General features: G+C 39.0%; 2 protein-coding genes and 1 pseudogene across 10 annotated transcripts in view; all 3 read left to right on the top strand.

Annotated features, from left to right (window-relative positions):
* Positions 1-24,080, top strand: part of LOC307164317 (uncharacterized protein) — a 211,222-nt gene that overhangs the window by 58,295 nt on the left and 128,847 nt on the right. For 3 of the 6 annotated variants that reach the window (XM_079881002.1, XM_079881003.1, XM_079881004.1), the window contains exon 3: positions 18,129-19,869. In XM_079881002.1, coding sequence (XP_079737128.1) covers positions 18,129-19,869 — 1,741 coding nt within the window. Of the gene's footprint in view, positions 1-10,526; positions 10,730-18,128; positions 19,870-24,080 lie in introns of those variants that run through there. The other 3 variants (XM_079881005.1, XM_079881006.1, XM_079881007.1) reach the window with 2 other exon arrangements.
* LOC307164338 (uncharacterized protein) overlaps positions 1-24,080 on the top strand; it is a 112,658-nt gene that overhangs the window by 29,471 nt on the left and 59,107 nt on the right. For 2 of the 3 annotated variants that reach the window (XM_079881073.1, XM_079881071.1), the window contains exon 3: positions 1,769-2,230. The exons of the other annotated variant lie outside the window; for it this stretch is intronic. In XM_079881073.1, the coding sequence (XP_079737199.1) occupies positions 1,769-1,862 (94 nt within the window). In that variant the 3' untranslated portion in view covers positions 1,863-2,230. Of the gene's footprint in view, positions 1-1,768; positions 2,231-24,080 lie in introns of those variants that run through there. 3 annotated transcript variants of the gene reach the window in all.
* LOC307166074 (putative nuclease HARBI1) lies at positions 9,289-17,389 on the top strand (annotated as a pseudogene). Its single transcript has 3 exons — positions 9,289-10,028; positions 14,094-14,201; positions 17,295-17,389. The product of its transcript is annotated as a putative nuclease HARBI1 (transcript).

Here is a 24,080-nt window from a genome sequence, read left to right as displayed (position 1 = left end):
GTACAAAGTAGGCAACACAGGCTACACCATAATTTCAATTTTAATTGACAGTAAAACAAAGGCAGAAAACCATACAATCTGATAAGGTAGCAATATGTGATAGAACACCGTCACAGTAACTTCATATTGACACGCGGCTAAACAAAGGCAGAGTACCGTAATTCTATTTGAGCGTTCCAAAACAAAGCCAAAGTTCTGCCTTGGTTTCTCATGGGTTTTTGGAAGTTAAAGGGTTAGTTCACCCAAAAATGAAAATTCTGTCAGTAATTACTCACCCTCATGTTGTTCCAAGACCTTCGCTCATCTTCGGAACACAAATTAAGATATTTTTGATGAAATCTGAGTGCTGGATCCCTTCTCCATAGGCTGCTAGGTGACCGAAACTTGCTGGCCCACCTTGCTGGCTCAATCTTAAGTATATCAAGCGACGAGAATACTTTTTGTGCGCAAAAACAAACAAAAATAACGACTTTTTTCCACTATTCATTTCCTTCTCTCTGGGCCTCTATTTGGTTCATGTAGTGTTTTTGCGCAGCGCGTCTGTGTTACACGTCATCACGCATCACACACATGACCAGCGTCAGCCAATAGTGAGCCTACGTGGTGACGTGTAACACAGAAAACGCGCAGTAGTATACGTGAAACAACTCGAGGCCCAGAGAGAAGGAAATTAATACGGAATAAAGTCGTTATTTTTGTTTGTTTTTGCGCACAAAAAGTATTCTCGTCGCTTGATATACTTAAGATTGAGCCACTGTAGTCACTTGGACTATATTAACGATCTATTTAATAACTAAGTTTCGGTCACCTAGCAGCCTGGAGAAGTGATCCAGATTTCATCAAAAATATCTTAATTTGTGTTCCGAAGATGAACGAAGGTCTTACGCGGTTGGAACAACATGAGGGTGAGTAATTACTGACAGAATTTTCATTTTTGGGTGAACTAACACTTTAATATTAAGACAACCCATTATTTTCTCTGAAAAAACAACGGAATTGACTCAATCTTCTTATCCACATTACAAAGGAGTCTTGAATGTGCCAAAAATATCAATAACTAATTTTTGACCAAAAGCAACGTTACCGTATTTTGCCTTTGCATGGCAGAGTAGTACATAGTAAAAGCTATATAAATGCCTCATTCATTCATTAGTTTCTTAACAGCCACGATGAGCAACGGACATTTTGTTGTTTGATTGGTTTCTATTAACTCGTGTTCAACCCAACATGAATGTGTGATATAAATAAAATCTGTCTGATTGTGATGTGATTTGTCTGTTCAGAGCACTGCAAAATCACTCTCTGGCAGTAGGTGGTGCTTATGTCAAAACAAGCAGAAATAAAGCAATATACACAGCAGTGCTGTGCAACTTTCTCTTTCTGACACTGCTTATTATGGTAAAGATAAAACGTCAAACAGTATTTTTATGTTTTCTAACAGCAGTTCATGTTTTTGTAGTTGCTCTGGTGCTTATCAAGAATACAGAGATGAGAAGCTTCCAGATTCTTCCTCTGTTTATGTTAGAAAGATGTTGGAAATGATGTGATTGCTTACAGATCTAGAGTTCCATGACCAAACTAGTGATTTATAACACAAATTATCTTCATGATATTAAAATAGATCATAATCGTGCACAGCAGTTGTTGACCAGATATGATGGGATTAAAATGACTATTGAACTCATCAGTGATCTTGACTTTGAGCTTCACTTTTCATTTCAAGTTTGTCTCTCATTTAAAATCTCTCTTGATTTAATGTTTCTTTTAGGCCTGATGGACGTGAACAAGAAAGGAAAAACAAAAGCCAAAAAAAGTCTCCTGCCCTCAGTGTAAAAAACGCTTCACATGAAAATCAAGTCTGAAGATTCACAGGAGAGTTCGCAATGGGAAGAAGCGGCTCAGGCTTTCTCTCTGAAATCACATCTACTCTCATTCTGAAGAAAGACCATTTAACTGTGATCAGTGCGGTAATCAGTTTCATTGGGCATCAGTCCAAAGTTCATTCATTGTTTTTCATTAGAACATAGTTTCTCTTTCACTTCTACTCTTCCATGGAAACGCAAGATATACGTTCATCTATCTTTGAAACTGGACTCTTTTCTTCTCTTCTTCTCTTGAGATGCTCTTATAAGTCAGTAAAGAGAGAGATCTGTCTAAATCGCTTTCACTTTTTTTTTAATGTTTGTATTTGCTTCTTGTAATATTGATAAAACTCTTTACTCATTTTATCAACATTTCATTGTCATTGTCCTTTTTTAATTTTCTTCATTTTAGTTCTGAAATTCATGAAGCATCCTGATATGGATTGCTTTTAGAGCTTTCCAGGTTTGCAGATTGTCTAAAGCTTAAGGATCGAGCCACAATGATAAAGGTTCACGGTTGTGCGTTGGAACCAGGCGGTGAGTAAACTGCTCACGTTAGCACAGCTCACGGCGCGTTAGCACAGCTTTAGCTCCGCCCACACGGCCCGCCTCCAGCCGCTCGTTTTTTTTCCGGAAAGACTCGGTACAGCCTATTTTCTTTTATAAATATAATAAAACTAAAGACTTTTTGGAGATATGAAGGATGCAATACTACTCTATAGGTACTCAAGATTAACAGGAGATTGAGTGAAAATGAGCATTTCACCCCCCCCCCCCCCCCCCCCCCTTTAAAAAAATAATATTTCACTGCACACATGACTGGCATTGAATGAGATTGCTGTCTGTCTACATTATTAACCGTTGGTTTCACCCTTGATATCCAGTATCATATATACATTTCAAAGAGTTTGTTCTAGTCAGTTTGAGGTTTCATTCACACCATGAGGCTTAAAAGGCCTAAAATGAAGAAATTGCTCTTAATTCAAGCAGAATCAGCAGAAAATTAAAAAACAGCATTACCAGCTTCACTTATTACTAACCAGACTGACTTTATTTCATTTCCGTTTTAATGAAGTCAATAGGTGTATGTTAAAGTCACCATGATGGTGGTTAGCGTTTGCTTTAGTTGGACTCTTGACCCTTGACTAGTAATGTCAAAATGAGGCTTCCTGAACCACTGAGACCTCACAGCCCATTGCTTCAGCCAAAGGTTCATTACTCGAAGCTTCATTCAGCATTGCTCTCTAGTGACACAAATTAATTAATTCTGAACCAGTGTCCCTCCCTCCCTCCCTCCCTCCCTCCCTAATTTTATAAAAAAATATATTTTTTATAAAAAAATGTATATTTTATAAAAATACTTTTATAAATAAAAATATTTATTTGTAATGTAAATATACAAATAAATATTTATATTTATTTGTATATTTATATTTAAATGTATATTTTATAAAAATTACTTACTGTGGTTTAATAAATAAATATTAAACTAAGTAGCCTAACTGTCTGTGTGATATGTTTGAAGTGTTTTATATCTATGGATTTTATTGTAGCTAAGTAAAGTATTAGCGTTGATTTGAGAGGCTAAATTGATCAAACATGTTTTACTCGCTGTTGGCTCCGCTTGCTTGGTCGTCTTTTTTTCCTTTTTTTTTTTTTTTTAATGCTCCAAACATTTGTCTAAATTAACTTAATAAAGAAATGAAAAGAAAAGAAACATAACTAACAAAACGGACATATTTTAATGGCAGTCTGCCGCTGTGAAAAAAAAACGGGCTCGGGTCAGACTCGGGCTGATAATTCTGATGAGCTGTCGGACACGGGTCGGGCTAGGGCCTGAGCATCTTGGGCCAGGACCGGGCTCGGGCCTAGATTTGAGGCCCGTGCAGGGCTCTATTATACATCACCTTTTAATGTCAGAGTGAAAAAAAAAAAACAGTTAAGTTCAAACAGTACTTTTGCTAATTATCCTATAGTTGTACCTTGTAACAGTTACATAATTATAGTGCATCTTAACTCTAAATTGAGCAAAAAATACTACAACTGAGTTTTTGTAAACTCATTTCATTCTTTAAATTTACCGAACAGAATCAGATTTTGTTGGCTACACATAACTATATGGTTCATGTTATGGTATGCATTAATAAAAGTCATGTTCAAAGTAAATTAAACTGGGAAACAAACAGCAGAACAATTTCAAATGTTTATGTTGGTCTTCATTCTGAACTAAAATGTATGCTACATAAATAAGAGTATAAATAACAAAAGTTCATGAAGGGACACATATGATGTGCATTCACATTTTCTTACATTTAATGAGCTGACTGACACTGCATTGTTTCCACAAGAGAGGTATATATGCTGGTGTGTATGCACTTAGGTTCACTCTTATGCAATCATTCAAATGTTCATTTGTCAGTCTTGTTCTGAATTTACATTTGATCACATTCATATCAGAAAATGCTGCTTCACAAAGGTATGTAGATCCAAATAAAACAGATGCTTTGAGTGCAGCTTGGTGAATGTTCTTGTAGACTCCTGAGTCTACCAGACTCCAGAAATGTGGTAAATGTCGCTGAGATTTTAAATGGATATTATTTTGGAGATTAATAACTTCCATCTCCATCTCTAAAGCACTGACATTGAAGAGTTCAGCTATCTGCTTTGAAATGTTATCAATGTCCATCTCTGTAAAAGGGTTGGCAACAAATGCCACACATGGCTCAAGTTTTTCAAAATCACTGAACCGTCCCTCAGATTCCTGCCCAAGCCTGGACAGAAGGTCACAATACTTGTGTACATCAAAAACTTCAGTAGCATCTGCGTGGCTTTCTAACATCTTCAACACTGAAGGGAAGTGCTGCAATCTGTTGTTTTTCAATTGATGAACGTGAAATGACAATTTTGCTTTAAAAGCCTTCACAGCACTGATCATGTCACATAAGGATTTGTCTTTACCTTGTAACTGAAGATTGAGTTTCTCTGTCACATCCGTCAAGAATGCAAGATCAAGCAGCCACCCAGCATCAGACAACAGGTTGGTGTCTTCCCCCCTTGCTTCCATAAAAGCTTTAATTTCACTCAGCAAGGAAATAAAGTGGTGAAGTACCTTTCCCCTACTCAACCATCTGACTTCTGTGTGAAATAAGAGATCACCATACTCTGCAGAAAGTTCATCAAGAAACACTTTGAAACATCTGTGTTGTTTGGACTTTGCGCGAATTGAGTTAATAATCTTAACAACCGGTGTCATGACATGATCAAAGCACATAACCTTACTGCAGATTGCCTGCTGATGAATGATACAGTGATAGTTCAGAAATGCAGGAAAATTTGGGTCGTTCTTGCAATGCGCAATAAATCCAGAGTGGCGCCCTATCATGGCTGGTGCTCCGTCTGTTGTCATAGATACCAGCTTTTCAAGGGGCACGCGTTTTTCCACGCAGTACGTCTTGAAAACGTTGTAGATGTCGACTCCTCTGGTCATAGTTTTCAGAGGAAGCAATGTCAAAAACTCCTCTTTGGAGGAAAAATCAACAAAAACCATCCGAATGAAAACAGCCAACTGAGCTGTATCACTCAAGTCCACCGATTCGTCACTGCACTGAAGTGAAAACCACGTACATCTTTCCATGTCCCATTCTAATTGTCCGATCGCATCTGAAGCAAACTCTCCTTGCCACGGTGTTGGCACTGAGCTGGACATCAGCGATAGCAGACATAATTTCCGCCTTGCTTTTGTGGTTCTTGAATAAAGTTTCGGCCACTGCTGTCATCGCGTCCTTTACCATGGCGCCATCAGTGAATGGTTTCTTGTGTTTTGTTAAAATGCGCGCTACTTTAAATGACGCCTCCGTAACAGCATTTCCTTTTAACGGTTTGGTGAATCAAGATTGCTGTTTTTAATTGCTTTGAGCTGTTTTACCTTTTCAGTCCGCAGCCCGCTACCCACAGGAAAGTCTCGTGCAAAGTTCCCGTGAACTTGAGTGAAATGGCGCTCTATGTTAATGCTAGCGCCGCAAATTAGGCACACACATCTTTCGCCTACATTTGTAAATAAAAACTCACTTTCCCATTCTTCATGAAAATAGTATGTTTTTTTCCTTTTCTTTGCTTGACTGATGTCTTTACTCATTCTTTCTGATGCAACGTTCTCAAGCTAATACTTTTTTTTCTCAAATTATAAGCATGATGACTTACTAAATTGAAACATTGACGTTGCATCTATATGTCGATAGTTTTTTTTGTTGTTGTTGTTATTCTGTTGTAGTGTAATTACATCTGTATGTTCATAAATCAAAAACATATCAAAAAATTATCTCACAGCATGTCAAATAAATACTTAATTTGCACTGGACGGGTGGGACACCCGTCTATATTGCCTGACTCTGATTGGATGAAAAGTACGTCTTGGCGAGCTACCTTCAATCAGGCCACAGCTACTGGTAGCTCACGAGCGACGTGTTGGAGACCCCTGGTCTATTGTGTGTATGTGCAGTGCTGTAAAGCAATTCGTTACATCGCGAGACCTGATATCACGCGATACTTCCTGACGCTGAGGCCGGTGGCCCGCCGGCCCAAAGTTGCAAGGGTGGTTTTTCCGCTCACAGGCGCTTGGGGGCTGCGAGACGACCACCATTCAACCCGAAAAAAGTCATAACTATTCCAATGACTCCGAAGCTGTTCGGTTATGGTAAAAAAGTAGTTCACCTTTCACAAGTCCCCGTGAACCGGAAGTTGCAAACGACTTTTCTCCAGTGTTATGACGTATTTCCAAGTGAAACAGAATATTGAACAGAGGGCAGGGTTTTACTCTAGCGCTCCTCCTCTCCATCTCTGCTCATAGCAGAGTGACTAACGGTTTGAGGGGAATGGTTAAGCGTTTTCAAACCAAGCCGTCAAACCCACGTCATCAGAAAAAGACGCCATTCCAGAACCGGAAGTAACTTTTCAGATTTTGATTAAAGGTGAACTAAGTAACTTTTTTTACCTTAACTGAATAGCTTCGGAGTCATTGGAATGGTTCTATTACTTATTTCGGGTTGAATGGTGGACGTTTCGCACCCCCCTGGTGCCCGTGAGCGGAGAATCCGCACTTGCAACTTTGAGCTGGCGGGCCGGCGGCCGCCGCATCAGGAAGTGATATCAGGTCTCGCGATGTAAACAATTGCTTTACGGCCAAAAGAAATCTGCTAAAATGCTGTCATTATTGCGCTCCCTCATGCTGTCCGAACCCGAATGAAGAAGACGTTTTAAAGATTGTCCCATCTGCTTTGAGGTCGTTGATTTACTAGCCTCTGGGCCCGGTTTTTCAAAAGGTTTAATCCGGATAAAATTGATCCGGATTTAGTAATCCTTTTTTTTGCGATCCGTGATCACGTAATCCTGCTTACTTTTGAGCCAGTTTTTCAAAGCAACATCGGATTTGATCAATCTGATCCGGATAGGAACTTTTCAGGATCACCAAATCCTGTTTTCTAGAGCCTTAAATGGAACCAACAGTGTAGCCTACTGGCTTAGCAAAGAACAACAGTTGGCAAAATACCGGTGGCCACAAATAACCATTGTTTATTTTAATTTTAAGAAACAGAAACACTGTAATAAACAGAAACATTTTACTTTCCTTATTTTGTTATAATGTTAAGTTGTAGATTTTGTTGTTTTACCATATCTCATTAGATGTGACATGCTTCATATATGCTTCAAATATGAAGAAATGTATATCATCAGTAAACATTGATTTTGTGATCATTCACTTAAAAAAAAAAAACTCTCTGGTTTTATTTGGTTTGAAAAATCACAACTGAATCCACCCTTCTGATGGGATCAGGATAATCCTGTTTTTTTTGGATCAAATAGATCCCAAACCGAGTTCAAAGTTCTGAAAAACCCAAAGGGCAGGTTTGATCCAGATCAAATTTAAGATCGGATTACATGATCTGATCTTAGTTCAGAATCCCTCTTTTGCTTTTGAAAAAACCATTTCCAAGATTTGATCCAATCCGTGATCCGAAATCCCACTGGATTACTTTTGAAAAACTGGGCCCAGGGCCCGGTTTTTCAAAAGGTTTAATCCGGATAAAATTGATCCGGATTTAGTAATCCTTTTTTTTGCGATCCGTGATCACGTAATACAGCTTACTTTTGAGCCAGTTTTTCAAAGCAACATCGAATTGGATCAATCTGATCCGGATAGGAACTTTACAGGATCACCAAATCTGGATAACCAGTGCTCAAACAGGATAGGAAATCACAATGTAGAACTATAGATATGTAAAGAGCAACAAGTAGAATAGCCAGTGTGGGGTCAATATAAGTTTATTTTTATTTGAAATGAAAACACACACATTTAAAAAAAACTAAAAACAAGAAAAACCCCACCCCATCCTCTTCCAGCAGTCCGCTCATCTGAGACCTACAACACAAACACTGTACATTGAGGATATTTATAACAAGTTTCAAATATAGATGTATTGAATAAAAAAAAAAGACTTAATGTCAAATACTCCACAATAATTTCAGACTTCCTCATCTGATGTGGAGAGACCAGCTTGTCTGAGCGTAGCCTTTAGGAGGCGGATCTCAAGTCTGGACTTGGTTTGCTGCAGTTTGGTCAGAGTCAGTTGTTCCTCTGCCAGACGAAGCTGTGCTTCTGCCCTTTCAGTCTCTTTTTGTAGAAGTGCCTTGTAATCATCATCTTTGTTTGATGAAGGGCGCTTCAAGCCTTTCCTCTGAGATCCTGTGGCAACTACCACTGGTTCAACCAATGAGGATCCAGCTTCTTCCTCAGGAACAGAGCTGAGATTCAATATAAATACGCTCTCTGGATCAGCCTCAGGAGGAACTGGCAGATTCTCCTCCTCCTCAATCCAAGGCTCGCCATCCCCTACAACACCTTGAATACCATGGAGAGCTTGCGACTTCTCACCTCCAATGATGTCGAGGACCACATCTGTGTAATCTCCCCTCTTAAATGGCTTGTTGCCTGTTTGTGGGTTTTTGGCTTCAGCATGGTCCTTTGTTGCCCTGGCCTTAAGATTCTTCCACCACAATTTGATTCTGTGGTCCTCCTCTGGCCAGACCCTATGGCATTCACATTTTCTGTGATTAAAATCCAAACATCATTTTTCTTTTTATTGGTATCCTTAGCAGAATTAAAACTTCCCACTATTGTTCCATAATGGCAGGCACCGAACACCCTCTAGTAGTGCATTGGTTTCAGCAGCAGTGAAGTTACAGCTTCTTGAGTCCATGGTTCCGTTGCTTTACTATAGTGAACATTGTTCATCAATTATAGGCCTTGGGTCCAATTGCCTCAATTGAACACAAGCCAAAACTAATCAGTTGTAATAGGTGTGTTTGAAAAGACCAACTACACAGCCATATAAATCAGCCTTTCTCAGAGGATTCACAGAGAGACAGTGAAATGGCAGGTGTTGTCCGGTTTTGCTTTGGGAAGGCTGATATAGAGTACCTTGTGAACCTTCTCAGGCCAAAACTTCAACACAGAACCCAAAGGAGTCACGGTCTGTCTGTGGAAGACCAGATCCTCATTGCTCTCCGATTTTATGCATGTGGGACTTTCTATCAAGTTGTTGGTGACTATATGGGAGTGGTGAAATCAGCTGTGTGTGATGTGGTGAGAGATGTGTCAATCGCACTGGCCAGCCTGGTCAATGAATTTGTTTCTTTTCCAAAGGACAACCAGATTGCCCAGGCCAAGCGCAGCTTTTTTCTTTTGGGGAATATGCCCAATACTATTGGAGCAATCGACTGCACACGTGCATATACAAGCACCTCGTGAGAATGAATGGGAGTTTATAAACAGAAAGGGGAGGCACAGCATCAATGTCCAACTTGTGTGTGATGCTGACCTCATCATGACCAACTGCGTTGTCAAGTGGCCTGGGTCTGTCCATGATGCACGCATCCTGAGGGAGAGCGCTCTATATAGAGACATCCAAACCAAACGACCGGATGGCATAATATTAGGAGACAGTGCTTACCCACTCCTACCATGGCTGATGACTCCTTTTCTAACAGCAAATACACCGGCGCAGGCACGCTTCAACACTGCTCATTGCAGAGCAAGATGTGCAATTGAGCGTTTAAATGGAGTTCTTAAAGGGGTGGTTCAGGATTTTCAACATCGGACCTCATTTTCAAGTGAGCCTGTTTGTCATTCATCAGTGGAGACACTTTTCAAAAAAATTCATCCAGTCCTTACTTTTGGATAGTTCGCTGGTGCTAGGCTAGCGTGAGTCAACGGTAGATGCGTTAGCCTGCCATTAAAAACAGTTTTACCCACTCCACAGTGCACCAAAAGCAAATCAATTATAACGCCAGACTATCAATGTAAATGTCTGTTGAGAGAATAATGTTAGAATTCAAACTACACTTGCATCTCAATGATCGCATTACATTTACAGGAACTAGTTTCTCAGCAGTGGCGGAATTTTACTTTAAGGACTTTAAAGAATTGTTGGGGAAACCATTAAATGATATGAGTACACTGTTATTTCGATTTTTAAAGGAAACAAGATTGGCAGAAAGGATATAATTATTATTATTATTAGGAGTTATTTCTTCTATGGAAGTTTTTTTTTTTTTTTTTTTTTTTTTTTTGGTTTAGCTATTTATCTCCGGCCCACACTCCAGTACAGTAGGTGGCGGAAATGCACCATTAATGTTGGATGCCAACCGCGAACCGCCGTTAAACATCAACGAAGAAGAAGTTGCATGTGCTCCGGTGTATTGTAAACACAGGCGTGTATGCCTTATCAATTTCACCCCGAATCAGACTTAGAGTATATTAGGAATCGAGCAGAACTTGTGCACCAACGGCTGTTACAGGACGTTTCAGAGAGGTATGTTTTTTTTTTTTTTTGTAGATGTCTCATACTTTTTCTATACGCGGTTATTTGTAAATCAAATCAAATCAAGTATATTTGTATAGCGCTTTTCACAATACAGATTGTATCAAAGCAGCTTCACAGTATTAAATTAAAATAAAACAATACAACAAGGTTTGTTTCTAGTGGAATTAATTTATTGATTGATAGAATAAAATTAAATATCCCCAAAATATCCCCAACTGAGCAATTAAGCCAAAGGCAACATTGACATAGCTAGCATTGAGCAAGTGCAGTAAATGCTACTGATGTTTATGTTTTAACACTCAAAAATATCCATGCATTTCATACAATCGTTCTACCTCATAATATTACAATCCTCGGAGGCATTATTTGATAAGCACTCACACACATGTTCTCTCTCTCTCTCTCTCTCTCTCTCTCTCTCTCTCTCTCTCACACACACACACACACACACACACATACACACACTCTACAAAACGAATGTAGCCAAATCTGTCGTTGGAACCATGAGCACACGAGACTAACCATGGTTTTACCACAGTAAAGAAAATGTTAACATTAGGCTACCTGATGCCAACAACACCATCATTCAACGATCGCTGGTGGGATTAAAATGAAGTTTGTATGTGTTTGAAACAGCCTTGCTCCAACATAAATAAAACAATAGCTAGTGATGGAAAACACATCAACAAAGGCAAAGCATAAAACGTGTTGTGACCCATAAACGTCAGCTTCTGCTTTTAAAGTGGGAACTGCTCCATCTTTCAGGACAAACTTTTTTTGTGAATCCATTGTGAACTCGCTTAGATACACGTTATGACTCTAATGCAGCAACTCTTCCTCTTCTCCACATGTGTCTGTAATACAGCTGTATAGCTACTACTAGCCCTGAGTGAATTGGTAGAGTTATGTTTCAGACTTATCCCTTAATAAAACATGAACAAATTCATACAGTGAACTAGAGTATTGGTATTATCTGGCATTTGACAGTAATATTATTTCACCACAGCCACTTGTAACACTAAACTGAAAATGGTACTTTAGTTTTGCAATAACTGTATAAGAAACAGTGCAACAAATAAATCTAGGAATATACAAAAGTGTATATGAATAATATAAAAACATATCTCTTTAAAACTTAATGTCTAGAAACAATTTTGTTAAATAAAAGTTTTTCTGCATGTCAGTTTTTAAATACCAAAGTACAGAAAAAGTGCATCAGTAACTTATACTCAATCTAAATAGTCCTTTAAAAACACTAAGTGCAGCCACAGTGTAGTGAAATAAGAGACTTTAATAGAGTACACAAATAAACCTCAACTTAACAAGTTAAGATTCAACAAGAGTAGTATTAAACCCAGAGTGAAAATATACATATTTCAAGTAACTCTGGTCATTTCACCTGTTGCAATTATAAATAGCCCTTACCTGTAGGTTAAAGATGCTAGACGTTGTTCCAGGGTTTAACCAGTTCAGTCCTGGATCCGTTTCTCTGGGCATTTGCTAGTATTAAAATCCAGACTTCATCAAAATAAAGATATTCCACTCTGATAATCACTCTTATATAAATTATTATTAGTAGTAATTTCACGTAAATGATAATTATACAAGCTTGTTAAAAATTCTCATTCTCATTCTAGAAGAAAATTTCAGATGGCACTTAGAGGCTTTTGCATCTGATCTCTTCATAAATAGACCTATATAGGCTAGGCTATATGCTATGTATATATATATTATTAGGGGTGGGGGAATTAACGTACTAATCTTTGTGATTAATTTGATATGTTTAACGCATTAAAAAAAAAAAAATAAGGCAATTGATGCATCACCTTTTTTTGTCTCGTTTTAATGACTTCCTGTTGCGGCTGATATTGAAATGGCTGAAAATATGCCGCCCCTCATGTTTGGCGATCAGGTTTCATTCTTACGCAGCTTTCATGAGAGGGTCTTTTCCGCTCTGTGTGTGTGTGTGTGTGTGTCGGCGCGCTGCGCTCTCTGCTCAATGTTCCGCTCTGTGTTTGCGCTGCGCGTTCTGCTCTGTCTTTAACGGCCCAAACGCTCCAATCATGTACCGAGACCACGCACTGGAAAAGCAAAGTCCGCTCAAATCGTGTGAAATTACTCAGTAGTTGACTTCTGTTTGCTGAGCTGGTATAGCCATGATGGGCAACAATGGTAAAATGACCTGCTCTGATCACATGCTCTGGTAATAATAACTTTGTGACTATACTTTGTTTTGATAATTAGCCAAAAAAATAAATCTGTTAAATCTGAATATGTTGCATAGAACTTAAGTCAAGTCATCCTCATTTATATAGCGCTTTTAACAATGTAGATTGTTTCAAAGCAGCTTTACAGAGATAGACGGATAATTTAAGGTAACAGAAATTATTTTGGCTTTATAGCGGTTCTTTAATAAAGTTATATTCCAGCTAAAGTTATTGTTTATTTATTCCCTTCCGTCGCAACGATTATTTGTTATTAAATTAGTGGCCACTAAGTCGACACCATTCTCTCTACACAAACTTTAAACTTGAACCTGTGAGAAAAGCTGATGGCGGTCACATGCGCATTAAGAATTGGTTCTATAGTTATGTGCATTTGAGTATGTGTGCGCAGGTTTGGAATTCCCTACAAACCAAGCCTAAACAAAGTAATGGTGCCTTATAAAAAATTTATACAGAATTTTATTTTATTTTATTTTGTTACTTCGGGGTAGGTACGTGAAACGAATTTCCCGAAAACGCTTTATCTGTAGAGTAGTAAAGGGATCCTCCATAGGGAGAGACTAGTTGGCGCTTCAGCACTGCGTTGTTATCGGGTCCAGGCGAAGGTCCTTCATCAGATCTGGATACGGCCTGGATCCGGCAGGCTGCGGGAGAACGAGTAACGAGTACATCAGGATTTATGGGAAGTGTTCCCGGTTCCGGCTGAACTAATCTATGCAGCCTAACATTGAATTATTAAAGGACAATTCCGGTATTTAACACTTTGAGTCTATTTTGTAGTTCGTTTTGGAAGAACAAGAGTGGTGGATAAAGAAATTTTGACAATGGTTCCTGTCGCGACTTTTTGACTATTTTAGATTTGCCCATGACTGCTTTAGAATGGGAGTAAGCCCGTCTAATTGGTCCAATGGAGGTCTCCAATAATAAGGGGAAGGTTTCTCTGCGCATTACTGTCTTTCCTTTTACGCAACACAACAAGATTAAATGCAATATATTTTCTCACATGCAATAGCTCGTTTCATCTGACTCCAAAAATGAAAAGGTTTTAATGATATCTGTGCATCATTAAAACATGAACGAATATTTGATTATTCTCTTAAAACTCTGTTTGTATTTTACCCGCTTAGATCAGGAAGACTATATCGCTCCGAGTTCCTTACCCAGGTCTCCGACACAAGTGGCCAGTCCCGAAGATCAGGAGCTGAGGCAGTTGGCTAATTCTCTAGGATTTTGCCGTACACGCGCAACAATCAAAGAGATTTTTTCATAGCCCCCTTGGATGCCCTTCAGGAACTTTATTCAATCGTTTTACTTTAGTAGGTTTTGGCTCTGAATTAATCAAGCCTGTACATTTATCTAAAGTAACATTAAATTAGAACAGAAGACATCGGAACACATCCACCCACCCAAGTCGCCAGCACACTCCCTGATATCAGATATTAGCCGTCGCTAATCTCTGACCTAAGCTTGTGGCAATATACGAATCCGTTAATCTTATTTGGGAAAAACAAATCTCAGAGTCGTTCAGAATAAAATCAAACGTTTACAATTTATTGACCAGGTAATGAAGCAATAATTCAAAGTCCAATTCGCAAGAATAAAATCATCAGTTAATCATAACATAACAACAATTCAGAAATGGAATAGTTTGTATAAATTACCTGGCAACGAAAATTACACACAGCGTTTGTGTGGGCAGTCAACCTACAGACTCCTCGAGCTTTCTGTCCCTTTTCCTTATATACCCAGATAATTCAATATTTTTACCAAATGGCCGTCTATCATTATAATTAGATTTTGGTTCCCTCTTCAGGGGTTCACACTGGGAGATCAGAATTTGTATTTGAATAGGTTCTTGTTTAACATACAGGAGGTACAGTCTGAATGGAGGATCTGGGGAGGGAACACCTTTAGAAGATACATAACTATCTCATATTTTATAACTTATTTTAGCTTTTCATTATGGTTGGGAGAATGAGACCATTTTACCAGGCGCACTGAGACACTTTAAATGATATCAAACATGCATAGATACTTCTTGTACATACTTTACATTGCATAGGTTTTCAGTGTATTTCAGGTGAGGAGGAGGGGGGATGAGGGGGAGATAGTGTGTGTGGAGTGTGAACTGCACGGTGTGCTGCACCTCGAAATCCCTGTTACATATGCAGGAGATAGTTCAAGTGTTAATGTCCAGGGGGGTCTTTTGTTCCATCGAGGGGTCGGCCAGACATACTGGCAGCAGCCTTACAGAGTCAATGGCCATGCACAAACATGCCCTTAAAACAACCCTTAACGTTCGTTTTCAAAACTGTGCAACTCACCGAGTGGTTAGTGGTGTTCGTTGATGATTTAAAAACAAGTAGCGTAGCGAAATACAGTTTCTGTCGTGTTTTATTTGGCATTTTGTAAAATCCATTGATTTCCGTTGGAGGACACTTTGCTCGTTGATATTACTGCGCTACCGGAAACGGAAAGGGGTCTGTTTACATTTGGTTGTAGTCTTTTAGATCTTTTTGCTCGGTTCTCTGTCTCTCAGAAGGCTAGCGTGAGCAGAGCAACGGAAGTTGCGGAAGAGCAGAAGTTTATACGCGGTTGTGAGGTATCTGAAAAAATAGTTCCACTATAGAAAAATAAACGGATTGAAATCATATATTGCGCCGATATATTTGTTTTTAATCATCAACGAACACCACTAACCACTCGGTGAGTTGCACAGTTTTGAAAACGAACGTTAAGGGTTGTTTTAAGGACATGTTTGTGCATGGCCATTGACTCCCATTCTAAAGCGAGCATGGGCAATTCTAAAATAGTCAAAAAGTCGCGACGGGAACCATTGTCAAAATTTCTTTGTCCACCACTCTTGTTCATCCAAAACAAACTACAAAATAGACTTAAAGTGTTAAATACCGGAATTGTCCTTTAAAGTCTATAATGTGTTATGTGTATGCTAGGTCAAAGAGATGTGTCTTTAAACTTTGAACTTAGAGTGTGTCTGCTTCCCGGACAATGGTAGGAAGACTGTTTTGGCGCTAAATAGGAAAAGGATCTACCTAAATCCAGCAGTCGATTTTAATATTCTAGGTATTATCAACTGGCTGGAATTTTGAGATTGCAATAGATGTGAAGGACTATAAAGCGTTAAGAGCTCGCTCAAGTACTACAGAGCTAAACCATTTAGTGCTTTGTAAGTAATCAGCAATATTTTAAAATTGATGCATTGTTTAATAGGGAGCTAGTGCAGTTTTGACAGAACTGGGCTAATATGGTCATACTTCCTGGTTCTGGTAAGAACTCGAGCTGCTGCGTTTTGAACTAGCTGTAGTTTGTTCATTAAGCGTGCAGGGCAACCACCCAGTAGAGCATTACAATAATCTAGCCTTGAGGTCATGAAAGCATGAACTAATTGTTCCGCATTTGTCAATGAGAGCATATGACGTAATTTGGATAGGCCTATATTTTTAAGATGGAAAAATGCAGTTTTACAGATACTAGACACGTGACTTTCAAATTAAAGATTGGTATCAAAGAGCACACCCAGGTTCCTAACCGACGACGAAGACTTAACAGAGCATCGAGTGTTAGACAGTATTCTAGGTTATTACGTGAGGAAGTTTTTTTGTTCAATAATTAGAATTTTCAGAGTTTAGTAGGAAATTACTTGTCATCCAATTTTTTATATCAGCTATGCATTTTGTTAATTTAGTGAATTGGTAAGTTTCATCTGGGCATGAAGAAATATAGAGCTGAGTATCGTCAGCATAACAGTGAAAACAAATGCCATGTTTCCTAATGATAACTCCTAATGGTAGCATGTACAGAGTGAACAGCAGCGGTCCTAGTACTGAGCCTTGTGGTACGCCATACTGAACTTGTGATCGATCAGACATCTCTTCATTTACTGCTACAAACTGATAACGGTCAGATAAGTATGATTTAAACCATGCTAGTGCAATTCCACTAATGCCAACATCATTTTTGAGTCTATTTAAAAGAATGTTGTGGTCAATAGTATCAAACGCAGCACTAAGATCAAGTAACACTAATAGAGAGATACAACCACGATCGGATGATAAGAGCAAATCTTAGAGTGTGTATATATATATATATATTTTTTTTTTTTTATTAAAAAATTCTCAATCATTCTTTCAAGAAGAGAAAACAGCCTGTCCATCCTCTCCCTACTCTCTTGTGCTCGTCAAAAACTCGTACTCTCTGTCTCGCCTTCTTCGTGGTGCTCCTGCTGGTGCTGATGCTGGATGCTGGTGCGGCTGGCTCCTCCTCTTCTTGGTCACACACTGCTAAACTCAGCCCTGGTGTGTCCTCAGGGATTGAGGAAATGAGGACAGGGGGGTTGGTGGAGTGGCTCTGTCCCAACACCTCTGCCAAGGACAGAGGACAAACCACTGCCAAGTTTCAGTAGTGGGTTTCCCACTCACACCCTCACCTGTCCCAGGACACTTGCAATTACGGCTCCAGTATCTCAGCGATCTGACATAGGGCAAGCAGTTTGGAGAACAAATGCAACAAAGAGTAACGTAATGTAACTTTTATTTTTTTTCGGCCTGTATGGGAGTTGCCTTCCCCAGCAGACCCATTTTCTCCAGAATTGCTCTAATAAAGCAGAAAAGGGTACTTATGAAAAATATTAACACAGCGGTGCATTGTTAGGCCACCAAGGATCCTTTTATGTAACCTTCCTTTCACGGGGAAACGAAGGGTGCATTTGGCGTCACTTTAGCCTTCGTCAATGCAGCCTTCACACTGGGACACAGCTAGGGATTAAATCACAGAAAAACGTGGGCAAACTGGGTCTCACAGGCAAACATAACATGAACACAGACACTAAACGTGACACATGTATTGATGCATTTAAACTTTTTTAGCGCAATTTTCCACCGGTCAAAATTGCGATTGTTAACTCATGATTTCTGTTCTGTCTGTGCGCACCAATCTTGCACTTCTATCTACTCCTCAACCAGACCACCTAGAGACTTTGGGTTTTCGGCATTATGTTAAGGAAGGTTCTAATCTCGGGAATGCACAAAAAAAAAAAAAAAATCCAGGAAAAGATTTACTATCTCTTAGTGTTGTGATCCCATGACATCAGAAAATTGTGCTAAAACACTCACTGAGTTTTTATTACTTGTTTTTCATTTTAGACCTGATGGAAGAGAGCAAGGAGAGTGAAAAAATGAGTGAAGTGAAGGAGGAGAGTGAAGAACTGAGTGAAGTGAAGGAGGAGAGAGAAGAACTGAGTGAAGTGAAGGAGGAGAGAGAAGAACTGAGTGAAGTGAAGAAGGAGAGTGAAGAACTGAGTGAAGTGAAGGAGGAGAGTGAAGAACTGAGTGAAGTGGAGGAGGAACATCATGTCAAACCTGGGAAGAGTTTCACAACCAAACAAAGTCTTGAGATTCACATGTTAATCCACACTGGAAAGAAGCCGTTCTCATGTGATCAGTGTGGAAAAACATTTCTTGGGTCATCACACCTGAAGAGACACCTGACAGTTCATACTAAGGAGAAACCACATTCATGTTCTGTATGTGGAAAGAGTTTTTCACAGCTGAGCTCTTTACATACACATCAGAAAACTCATACTGGTGTGACTGTGAGAGAGTATATGTGCTTTGAGTGTGAGAAGACTTTTATTACGGCGCAATGTTTAAATCAGCACCAGAGGATCCACACTGGAGAAAAACCTTACAAGTGTTCACACTGTGACAAGAGATTCAGTCAGCCATCATCTCAGAAAACACATGAGAGGATCCACACTGGAGAAAAACCTTACAAGTGTTCACACTGTGACAAGAGATTCAGTCAATCATCACATCTGAAAATACATTTGAGGATCCACACTGTAGAAAACCCTTACAAGTGTTCACACTGTGACAAGAGATTCAGTCAGTTATCAAATCTGAAAACACATGAGAGGATCCACAGCGGAGAAAAACCTTACAAGTGTTCACACTGTTACAAGAGATTCAGTCAGTTATCAAATCTGAAAACACATGAGAGGATCCACAGCGGAAAGAAGCCGCACACGTGTGATCAGTGCGGGAAGAGTTTCAAACACAAACAGAATCGGGAGATTCACATGAGAGTTCACACAGGAGAAAAGCCATTTACATGTGATCAGTGTGGAAAGAGTTTCACAACCAAACAAAGTCTTGAGATTCACATGAGAATCCACACTGGAGAGAAGCCATTCACATGTGATCATTGCGGCAAAGCATTTCCCCAGGCATCACACCTGAAGAGACACCTGACTGTTCATACTGAGGAGAAGCCATATTCATGTTCTGTGTGTGGAAAGAGTTTTTCACACCGGCAATCTTTACATTCACATCAGAAAACTCATACTGGTGTGAGAGAGTACGTGTGCTTTGAGTGTGAGAAGACTTTTATGACAACGAAATGTTTAAAACTGCACCAGAGGATTCACACTGGAGAAAAACCTTACAAGTGTTCACACTGTGACAAGAGATTCAGTCAGTCATCAAATCTGAAAGCACATGAGAGGATCCACAGCGGAGAAAAACCTTACAAGTGTTCACACTGTGACAAGAGATTCAGTGATCCATCAAATCTGAAAACACATGAGAGGATCCACACTGGAGAAAAACCTTACAAGTGTTCACACTGTGGCAAGAGATTCAGTGATTTATCATCTCTGAAAACACATGAGAGGATCCACACTGGAGAAAAACCTTACAAGTGTTCACACTGTGACAAGAGATTTAGTGATTCATCATCTCTGATATCACATGAGAGGATCCAGAGCAGAGAGAAGCCGCACACGTGTGATCAGTGCGGGCAGAGTTTCTCTATTAAATGTCTCCTGAAGATACACATGAAGATCCATACAGTGGAGAAACCACATCATCACTGTCTGAGATCACGGTAAGTAGTTCATTTTTATGTGCAGAGAAACAAAATCTCTTCTGTGTAAGTTAGTCAAAGTCAAATCACTCTATCTCCACCTATAGTTGGCGCTGTTTCACTGTGGCTGCTGTTGAATCATCCAGGGGTGCGTTTGTATTGAAAGCATCGTTGGCCAACTATGGTCGCAAGTTTATCGCAATGTCCATTGAACTCTATTGGTAACGAGGGAACTTGCGACCATAGTTGGCTAACGATGCTTTCGGGAAACGCACCCCTGGTTGTGAATGAGGCCGACACCTGATGTGATTGTAAAGTGCTTGGTGTGTACACTGCCGTGCAAAGACAAAAGACCGCAACTTAATTTTGGTTGAAAATTAGTTATTAATATTTTTCCACGTTCAATACATCCTTTATGATGTGGATAAAAATACATCCTTTATGATGTGGATAAAAATACATCATTTATGATGTGGATAAAAATTGAGTCAATTCTGTTTTTTTTTTGTTTGTTTGTTTTTTTCGAGAAATGAATTGGTTGTCTTAACAGTAACTTCCAAAAGCCCATGAGAAACCAAGGTAGAACACTATAACAGTAATACCACCAAAGAGCAGTAGGCTTTGTTTTGGAACGCTCAAATTCAGTTACGGTACGCATGTCAATATGAAGTTACTGTGCCGGTGTTGTATCAAATAATGCTACTTATCAGATTGTACATTGTTCTGCCTTTGTTTTACTGTCAATCAAGATTGAAATTACAGTGTTGCCTACTTTGTACAGCTTCCATCAGTCCCTGTAACTTCTGATGCTTTGTCCTGCACAAACGTGGTCATGCTGTAGAAGATGAATACAACTAAAAACTAAAGCCCCGCCTCACCCAGTTCGGGTACCGGACCTGTTTGAAAAACCCATGGGTTTAACTTCGCCGGCGCCTTCAGCATGGTAGAGTCGGCGCGGGACTAATATAATCACAGGCAGTGTTTATAATGAAGCTACAAGTGTACTGGTGCATACAACATCAAACCAGCTCTTACAAGCGGGTTATACCTATAACAGCATCCGGAATTAATACGCGGGACGAGCGAAGTGCACAAGCACAATAATAGGGTAGACAGCTGAAACCACAGCATAATGAAAAGACGCAGAACACAGAATGTTATGCTATAAATGCATTAGTCGTCGAGGTAGTCCAGAACGTGCTCACCACTGATAGTCTCAAAAAGGACTGTTTTTCATGACCGTGAATGTGAGGAGCACAACACATTTGAACATGAATCTCAGGAAGCGCCTCTGATGAGGGCTATCTGAATGTGAAAGTATGCGTCTTTCAGATCCACCACTATAAACCAGTCCCCGGGTCGAATGTGCGCGAGGATCTGTTTTATATCGTGATCATTTTGAACGCGTGCTTAGCACGTCACTCGGTTCCAATTGAAGATAGATTGGAGCTATGTTGTCATGTCTAATGTATTAATAATGCCTTTAGAATGCAACCAAAGCACAGGATAGCAGGATGGCTATAAGCAGGGCTTAATTTGAGCCGGAACATGTTCTGTCACCTCCGGCGTTGGATCCGGAACCTTTTTTATTGGATCCGGCACCTCCTGTGTCACCAAGGAAAATTAATTGCCTAAATGAAAAATATAAAATTACTGTTTGTGTAGCCTAGTGTTCAATGTTTGTGACTAGAGCCCGACCGATATGGATTTTTGGGCGCCGATGCCGATACCGATAAAAAAAAAGCCAGATACCGATATATCGGCCGATATTATTTATGTGTATATTATAATACAGTAGCAATATTATTTATGTGTATAATAGTACAGTAAGTTTGGACACACTTTACAATTGGTGTGTACAAACTTTTGATGGGTAGTAGAGCCCGACCGATAAAGGATTTTGAAGGCCGATACCGGTACAAATATTTGTTGGTTTTAAAATCCGATATTCCGATATATCGGACGATATTTTTTTTTTTTTTTTTCAGAAACGCGCAACAAAACATTAACAAATTTCCCTAACATGAGTTATTTGTAGTTATTTATGAGTTTTAACTAAAATAATATGATAATGCATTTTAAAAAGAAACTTGTTTCTTTTATTGTCACAACAGAACAGAGGAACATCAAAATATATTAAAGTTCTGATAAATAAAATGTATAAAAATACAAACTTAAGATTTTTTTTTTAAGACTAAACGTTTAGTCCTTTGAACAAAAACAACAATTTCACATTCAAATTGACAACAAATTCAAATTGTCATAATTTACTCTCTCAAGTTGTTTTTTTCTTCTGTTGAAAATAAGTTATTTGGATGAATGTGGGTAACCAAACAGTTGATGTACCCCAGTGACTTCCATAGTATATTTTTTCTCCTTTGGAAGTCAATGGGGACCAGCTACTGTTTGGTTACCCACATTCTTCAAACTATTAACATTAGAAAAATATTAGAAGGAAATGAATACAGTTGGAACAATATTAGAGTGCCTGTAAATAATGAGATCATTTTTATTATTGGGTGAACTATCCCTTTAAGGACAAGCGGCAATGTGTTTACAATTGCTACTGTCTCTTTAAGAGCTGAGAACGACACGTCTAATGTACACGCATTTGACAAATCAATGACAAGCAGATTTTCTCTCAATTTTGCCTTCACTTTAGACAACCGACTTTGTTTATGTAAATCTTGTGTGTATTTAACAGTATTTGCACAATAATACTCAAAAGATAACTTAGTCCAGTATCCAGGCGCTGGTAGAAAGGCTTTTAGTGCATGTGAGCTTCACATGTACGCGCTGAGAAACGCACACGTTAGAACAGCGCATCAGCATTTAAAATTAAATGTTTAACCGACAAAGCATTAAAGCACATGCACATTATGAACTTTTGTGAACTGCAGTGTTAACATTTTATGTGAATATAGCCTACGTCGCGTTGTTCCGCTTCACTCTTGGCTTAGTTAACCTCAGCAAAACTGGACATGAGTCACGAATTTTGTCATCCTTATTTGAGTTAAGAGAACTGATAGGGATGTTCTTTTAATTGTTATTCAAGCAATGTATGTCTCGTGAGTCGTGACCAACTCACCATGAACACACTTCACCGATGATCTCACTCGCGGTTCTCTCTGCCCGACTCTGGCTGGATCAGCAGGTTGCAGAATGTGTGGCGCGTTATACACGAGTGTTGCCAACAGGGACGGTGTAGAGTGCCCTCTGGTGGACAAACTATACAACGCCAACACTCATAACATGGTTGAAGGGTGTTTCGTCCGTTTTTATTTTATTTTTGAAATATTCATTTATCGGCCGTTATAAATGCCGATACCGATAGTTTTGAAAATGCCTAATATCGGCCGATAATATCGGCCTGCCGATATATCGGTCGGGCTCTATTTGTGACACATGACTTGTTGTAGCCTACTAGTTGAGATTGCTGTTAGCCTCGATTGTTTCACTCAGGGGAAAAATGTCAAAAAGACAAAAAAGTTTGCTTAACTTTTTCAAATACGCTGGCCAGTCAGATCCCAAACAAGCAAAAATCGTTTCAGCTGATCAAGAAAGTGGAGACCACGGTGGACACAGCAGTAGCCTAGTATCGACATAGTATCTCGTTATTTCGACAAAATAAGGGGACATTCTAATCTGCATTAAGCCACATTAAACGTTCTTATAATGGTTTTCGGGAGGAAAATGCTTAACATGTAATTGCGTTCATATTCTGGGCTCATCTGATTTTATAGGCTACATAGCATAGCCTACTTTGATTTTAGTATCATAATGATTAATAAATGCACGCACAATTATCCGTGAACTTGATTTGAACAAATGCCTTTCAACTTGTGTGTGCAAAATTTAGAATTCAGAATTAAATGAATGTGCAGCAATTTGTAGCCTACAAATAGAGAGTATTTAGGCCTAATATACTGTTGTAGCCATTAAAAAGGCGCATTTAGTTTCATATTTGTTAAAATATTATAATGTTATTTATTTATTTTTTTTCCATTTATGTTGATTTATGAAAAGTGAACAGCAAGACCGAGTAAGATAGGATGCGCAATATGAGACCTGGAGTGGGTCAGACATGATTTTGACCACTTCATCAAGTTTTCTTTTTTAGAAAGCCTTTCTATAAAGTGAATTTCGTTTTGTATAAATTGTATCTTAATTTTAATAAATTTGTCATCAACCAATTGCCTGGATTTAATGAATAAGAAGCAAATATAACAGAC

Source organism: Squalius cephalus (assembly GCF_949319135.1).
Source record: "Squalius cephalus genome assembly, chromosome: 1".
Classification (NCBI taxonomy): domain Eukaryota; kingdom Metazoa; phylum Chordata; class Actinopteri; order Cypriniformes; family Leuciscidae; genus Squalius; species Squalius cephalus.
Note: the sequence above shows the minus strand (reverse complement) of the source record. Positions and strands in the feature narration are given on the sequence as shown.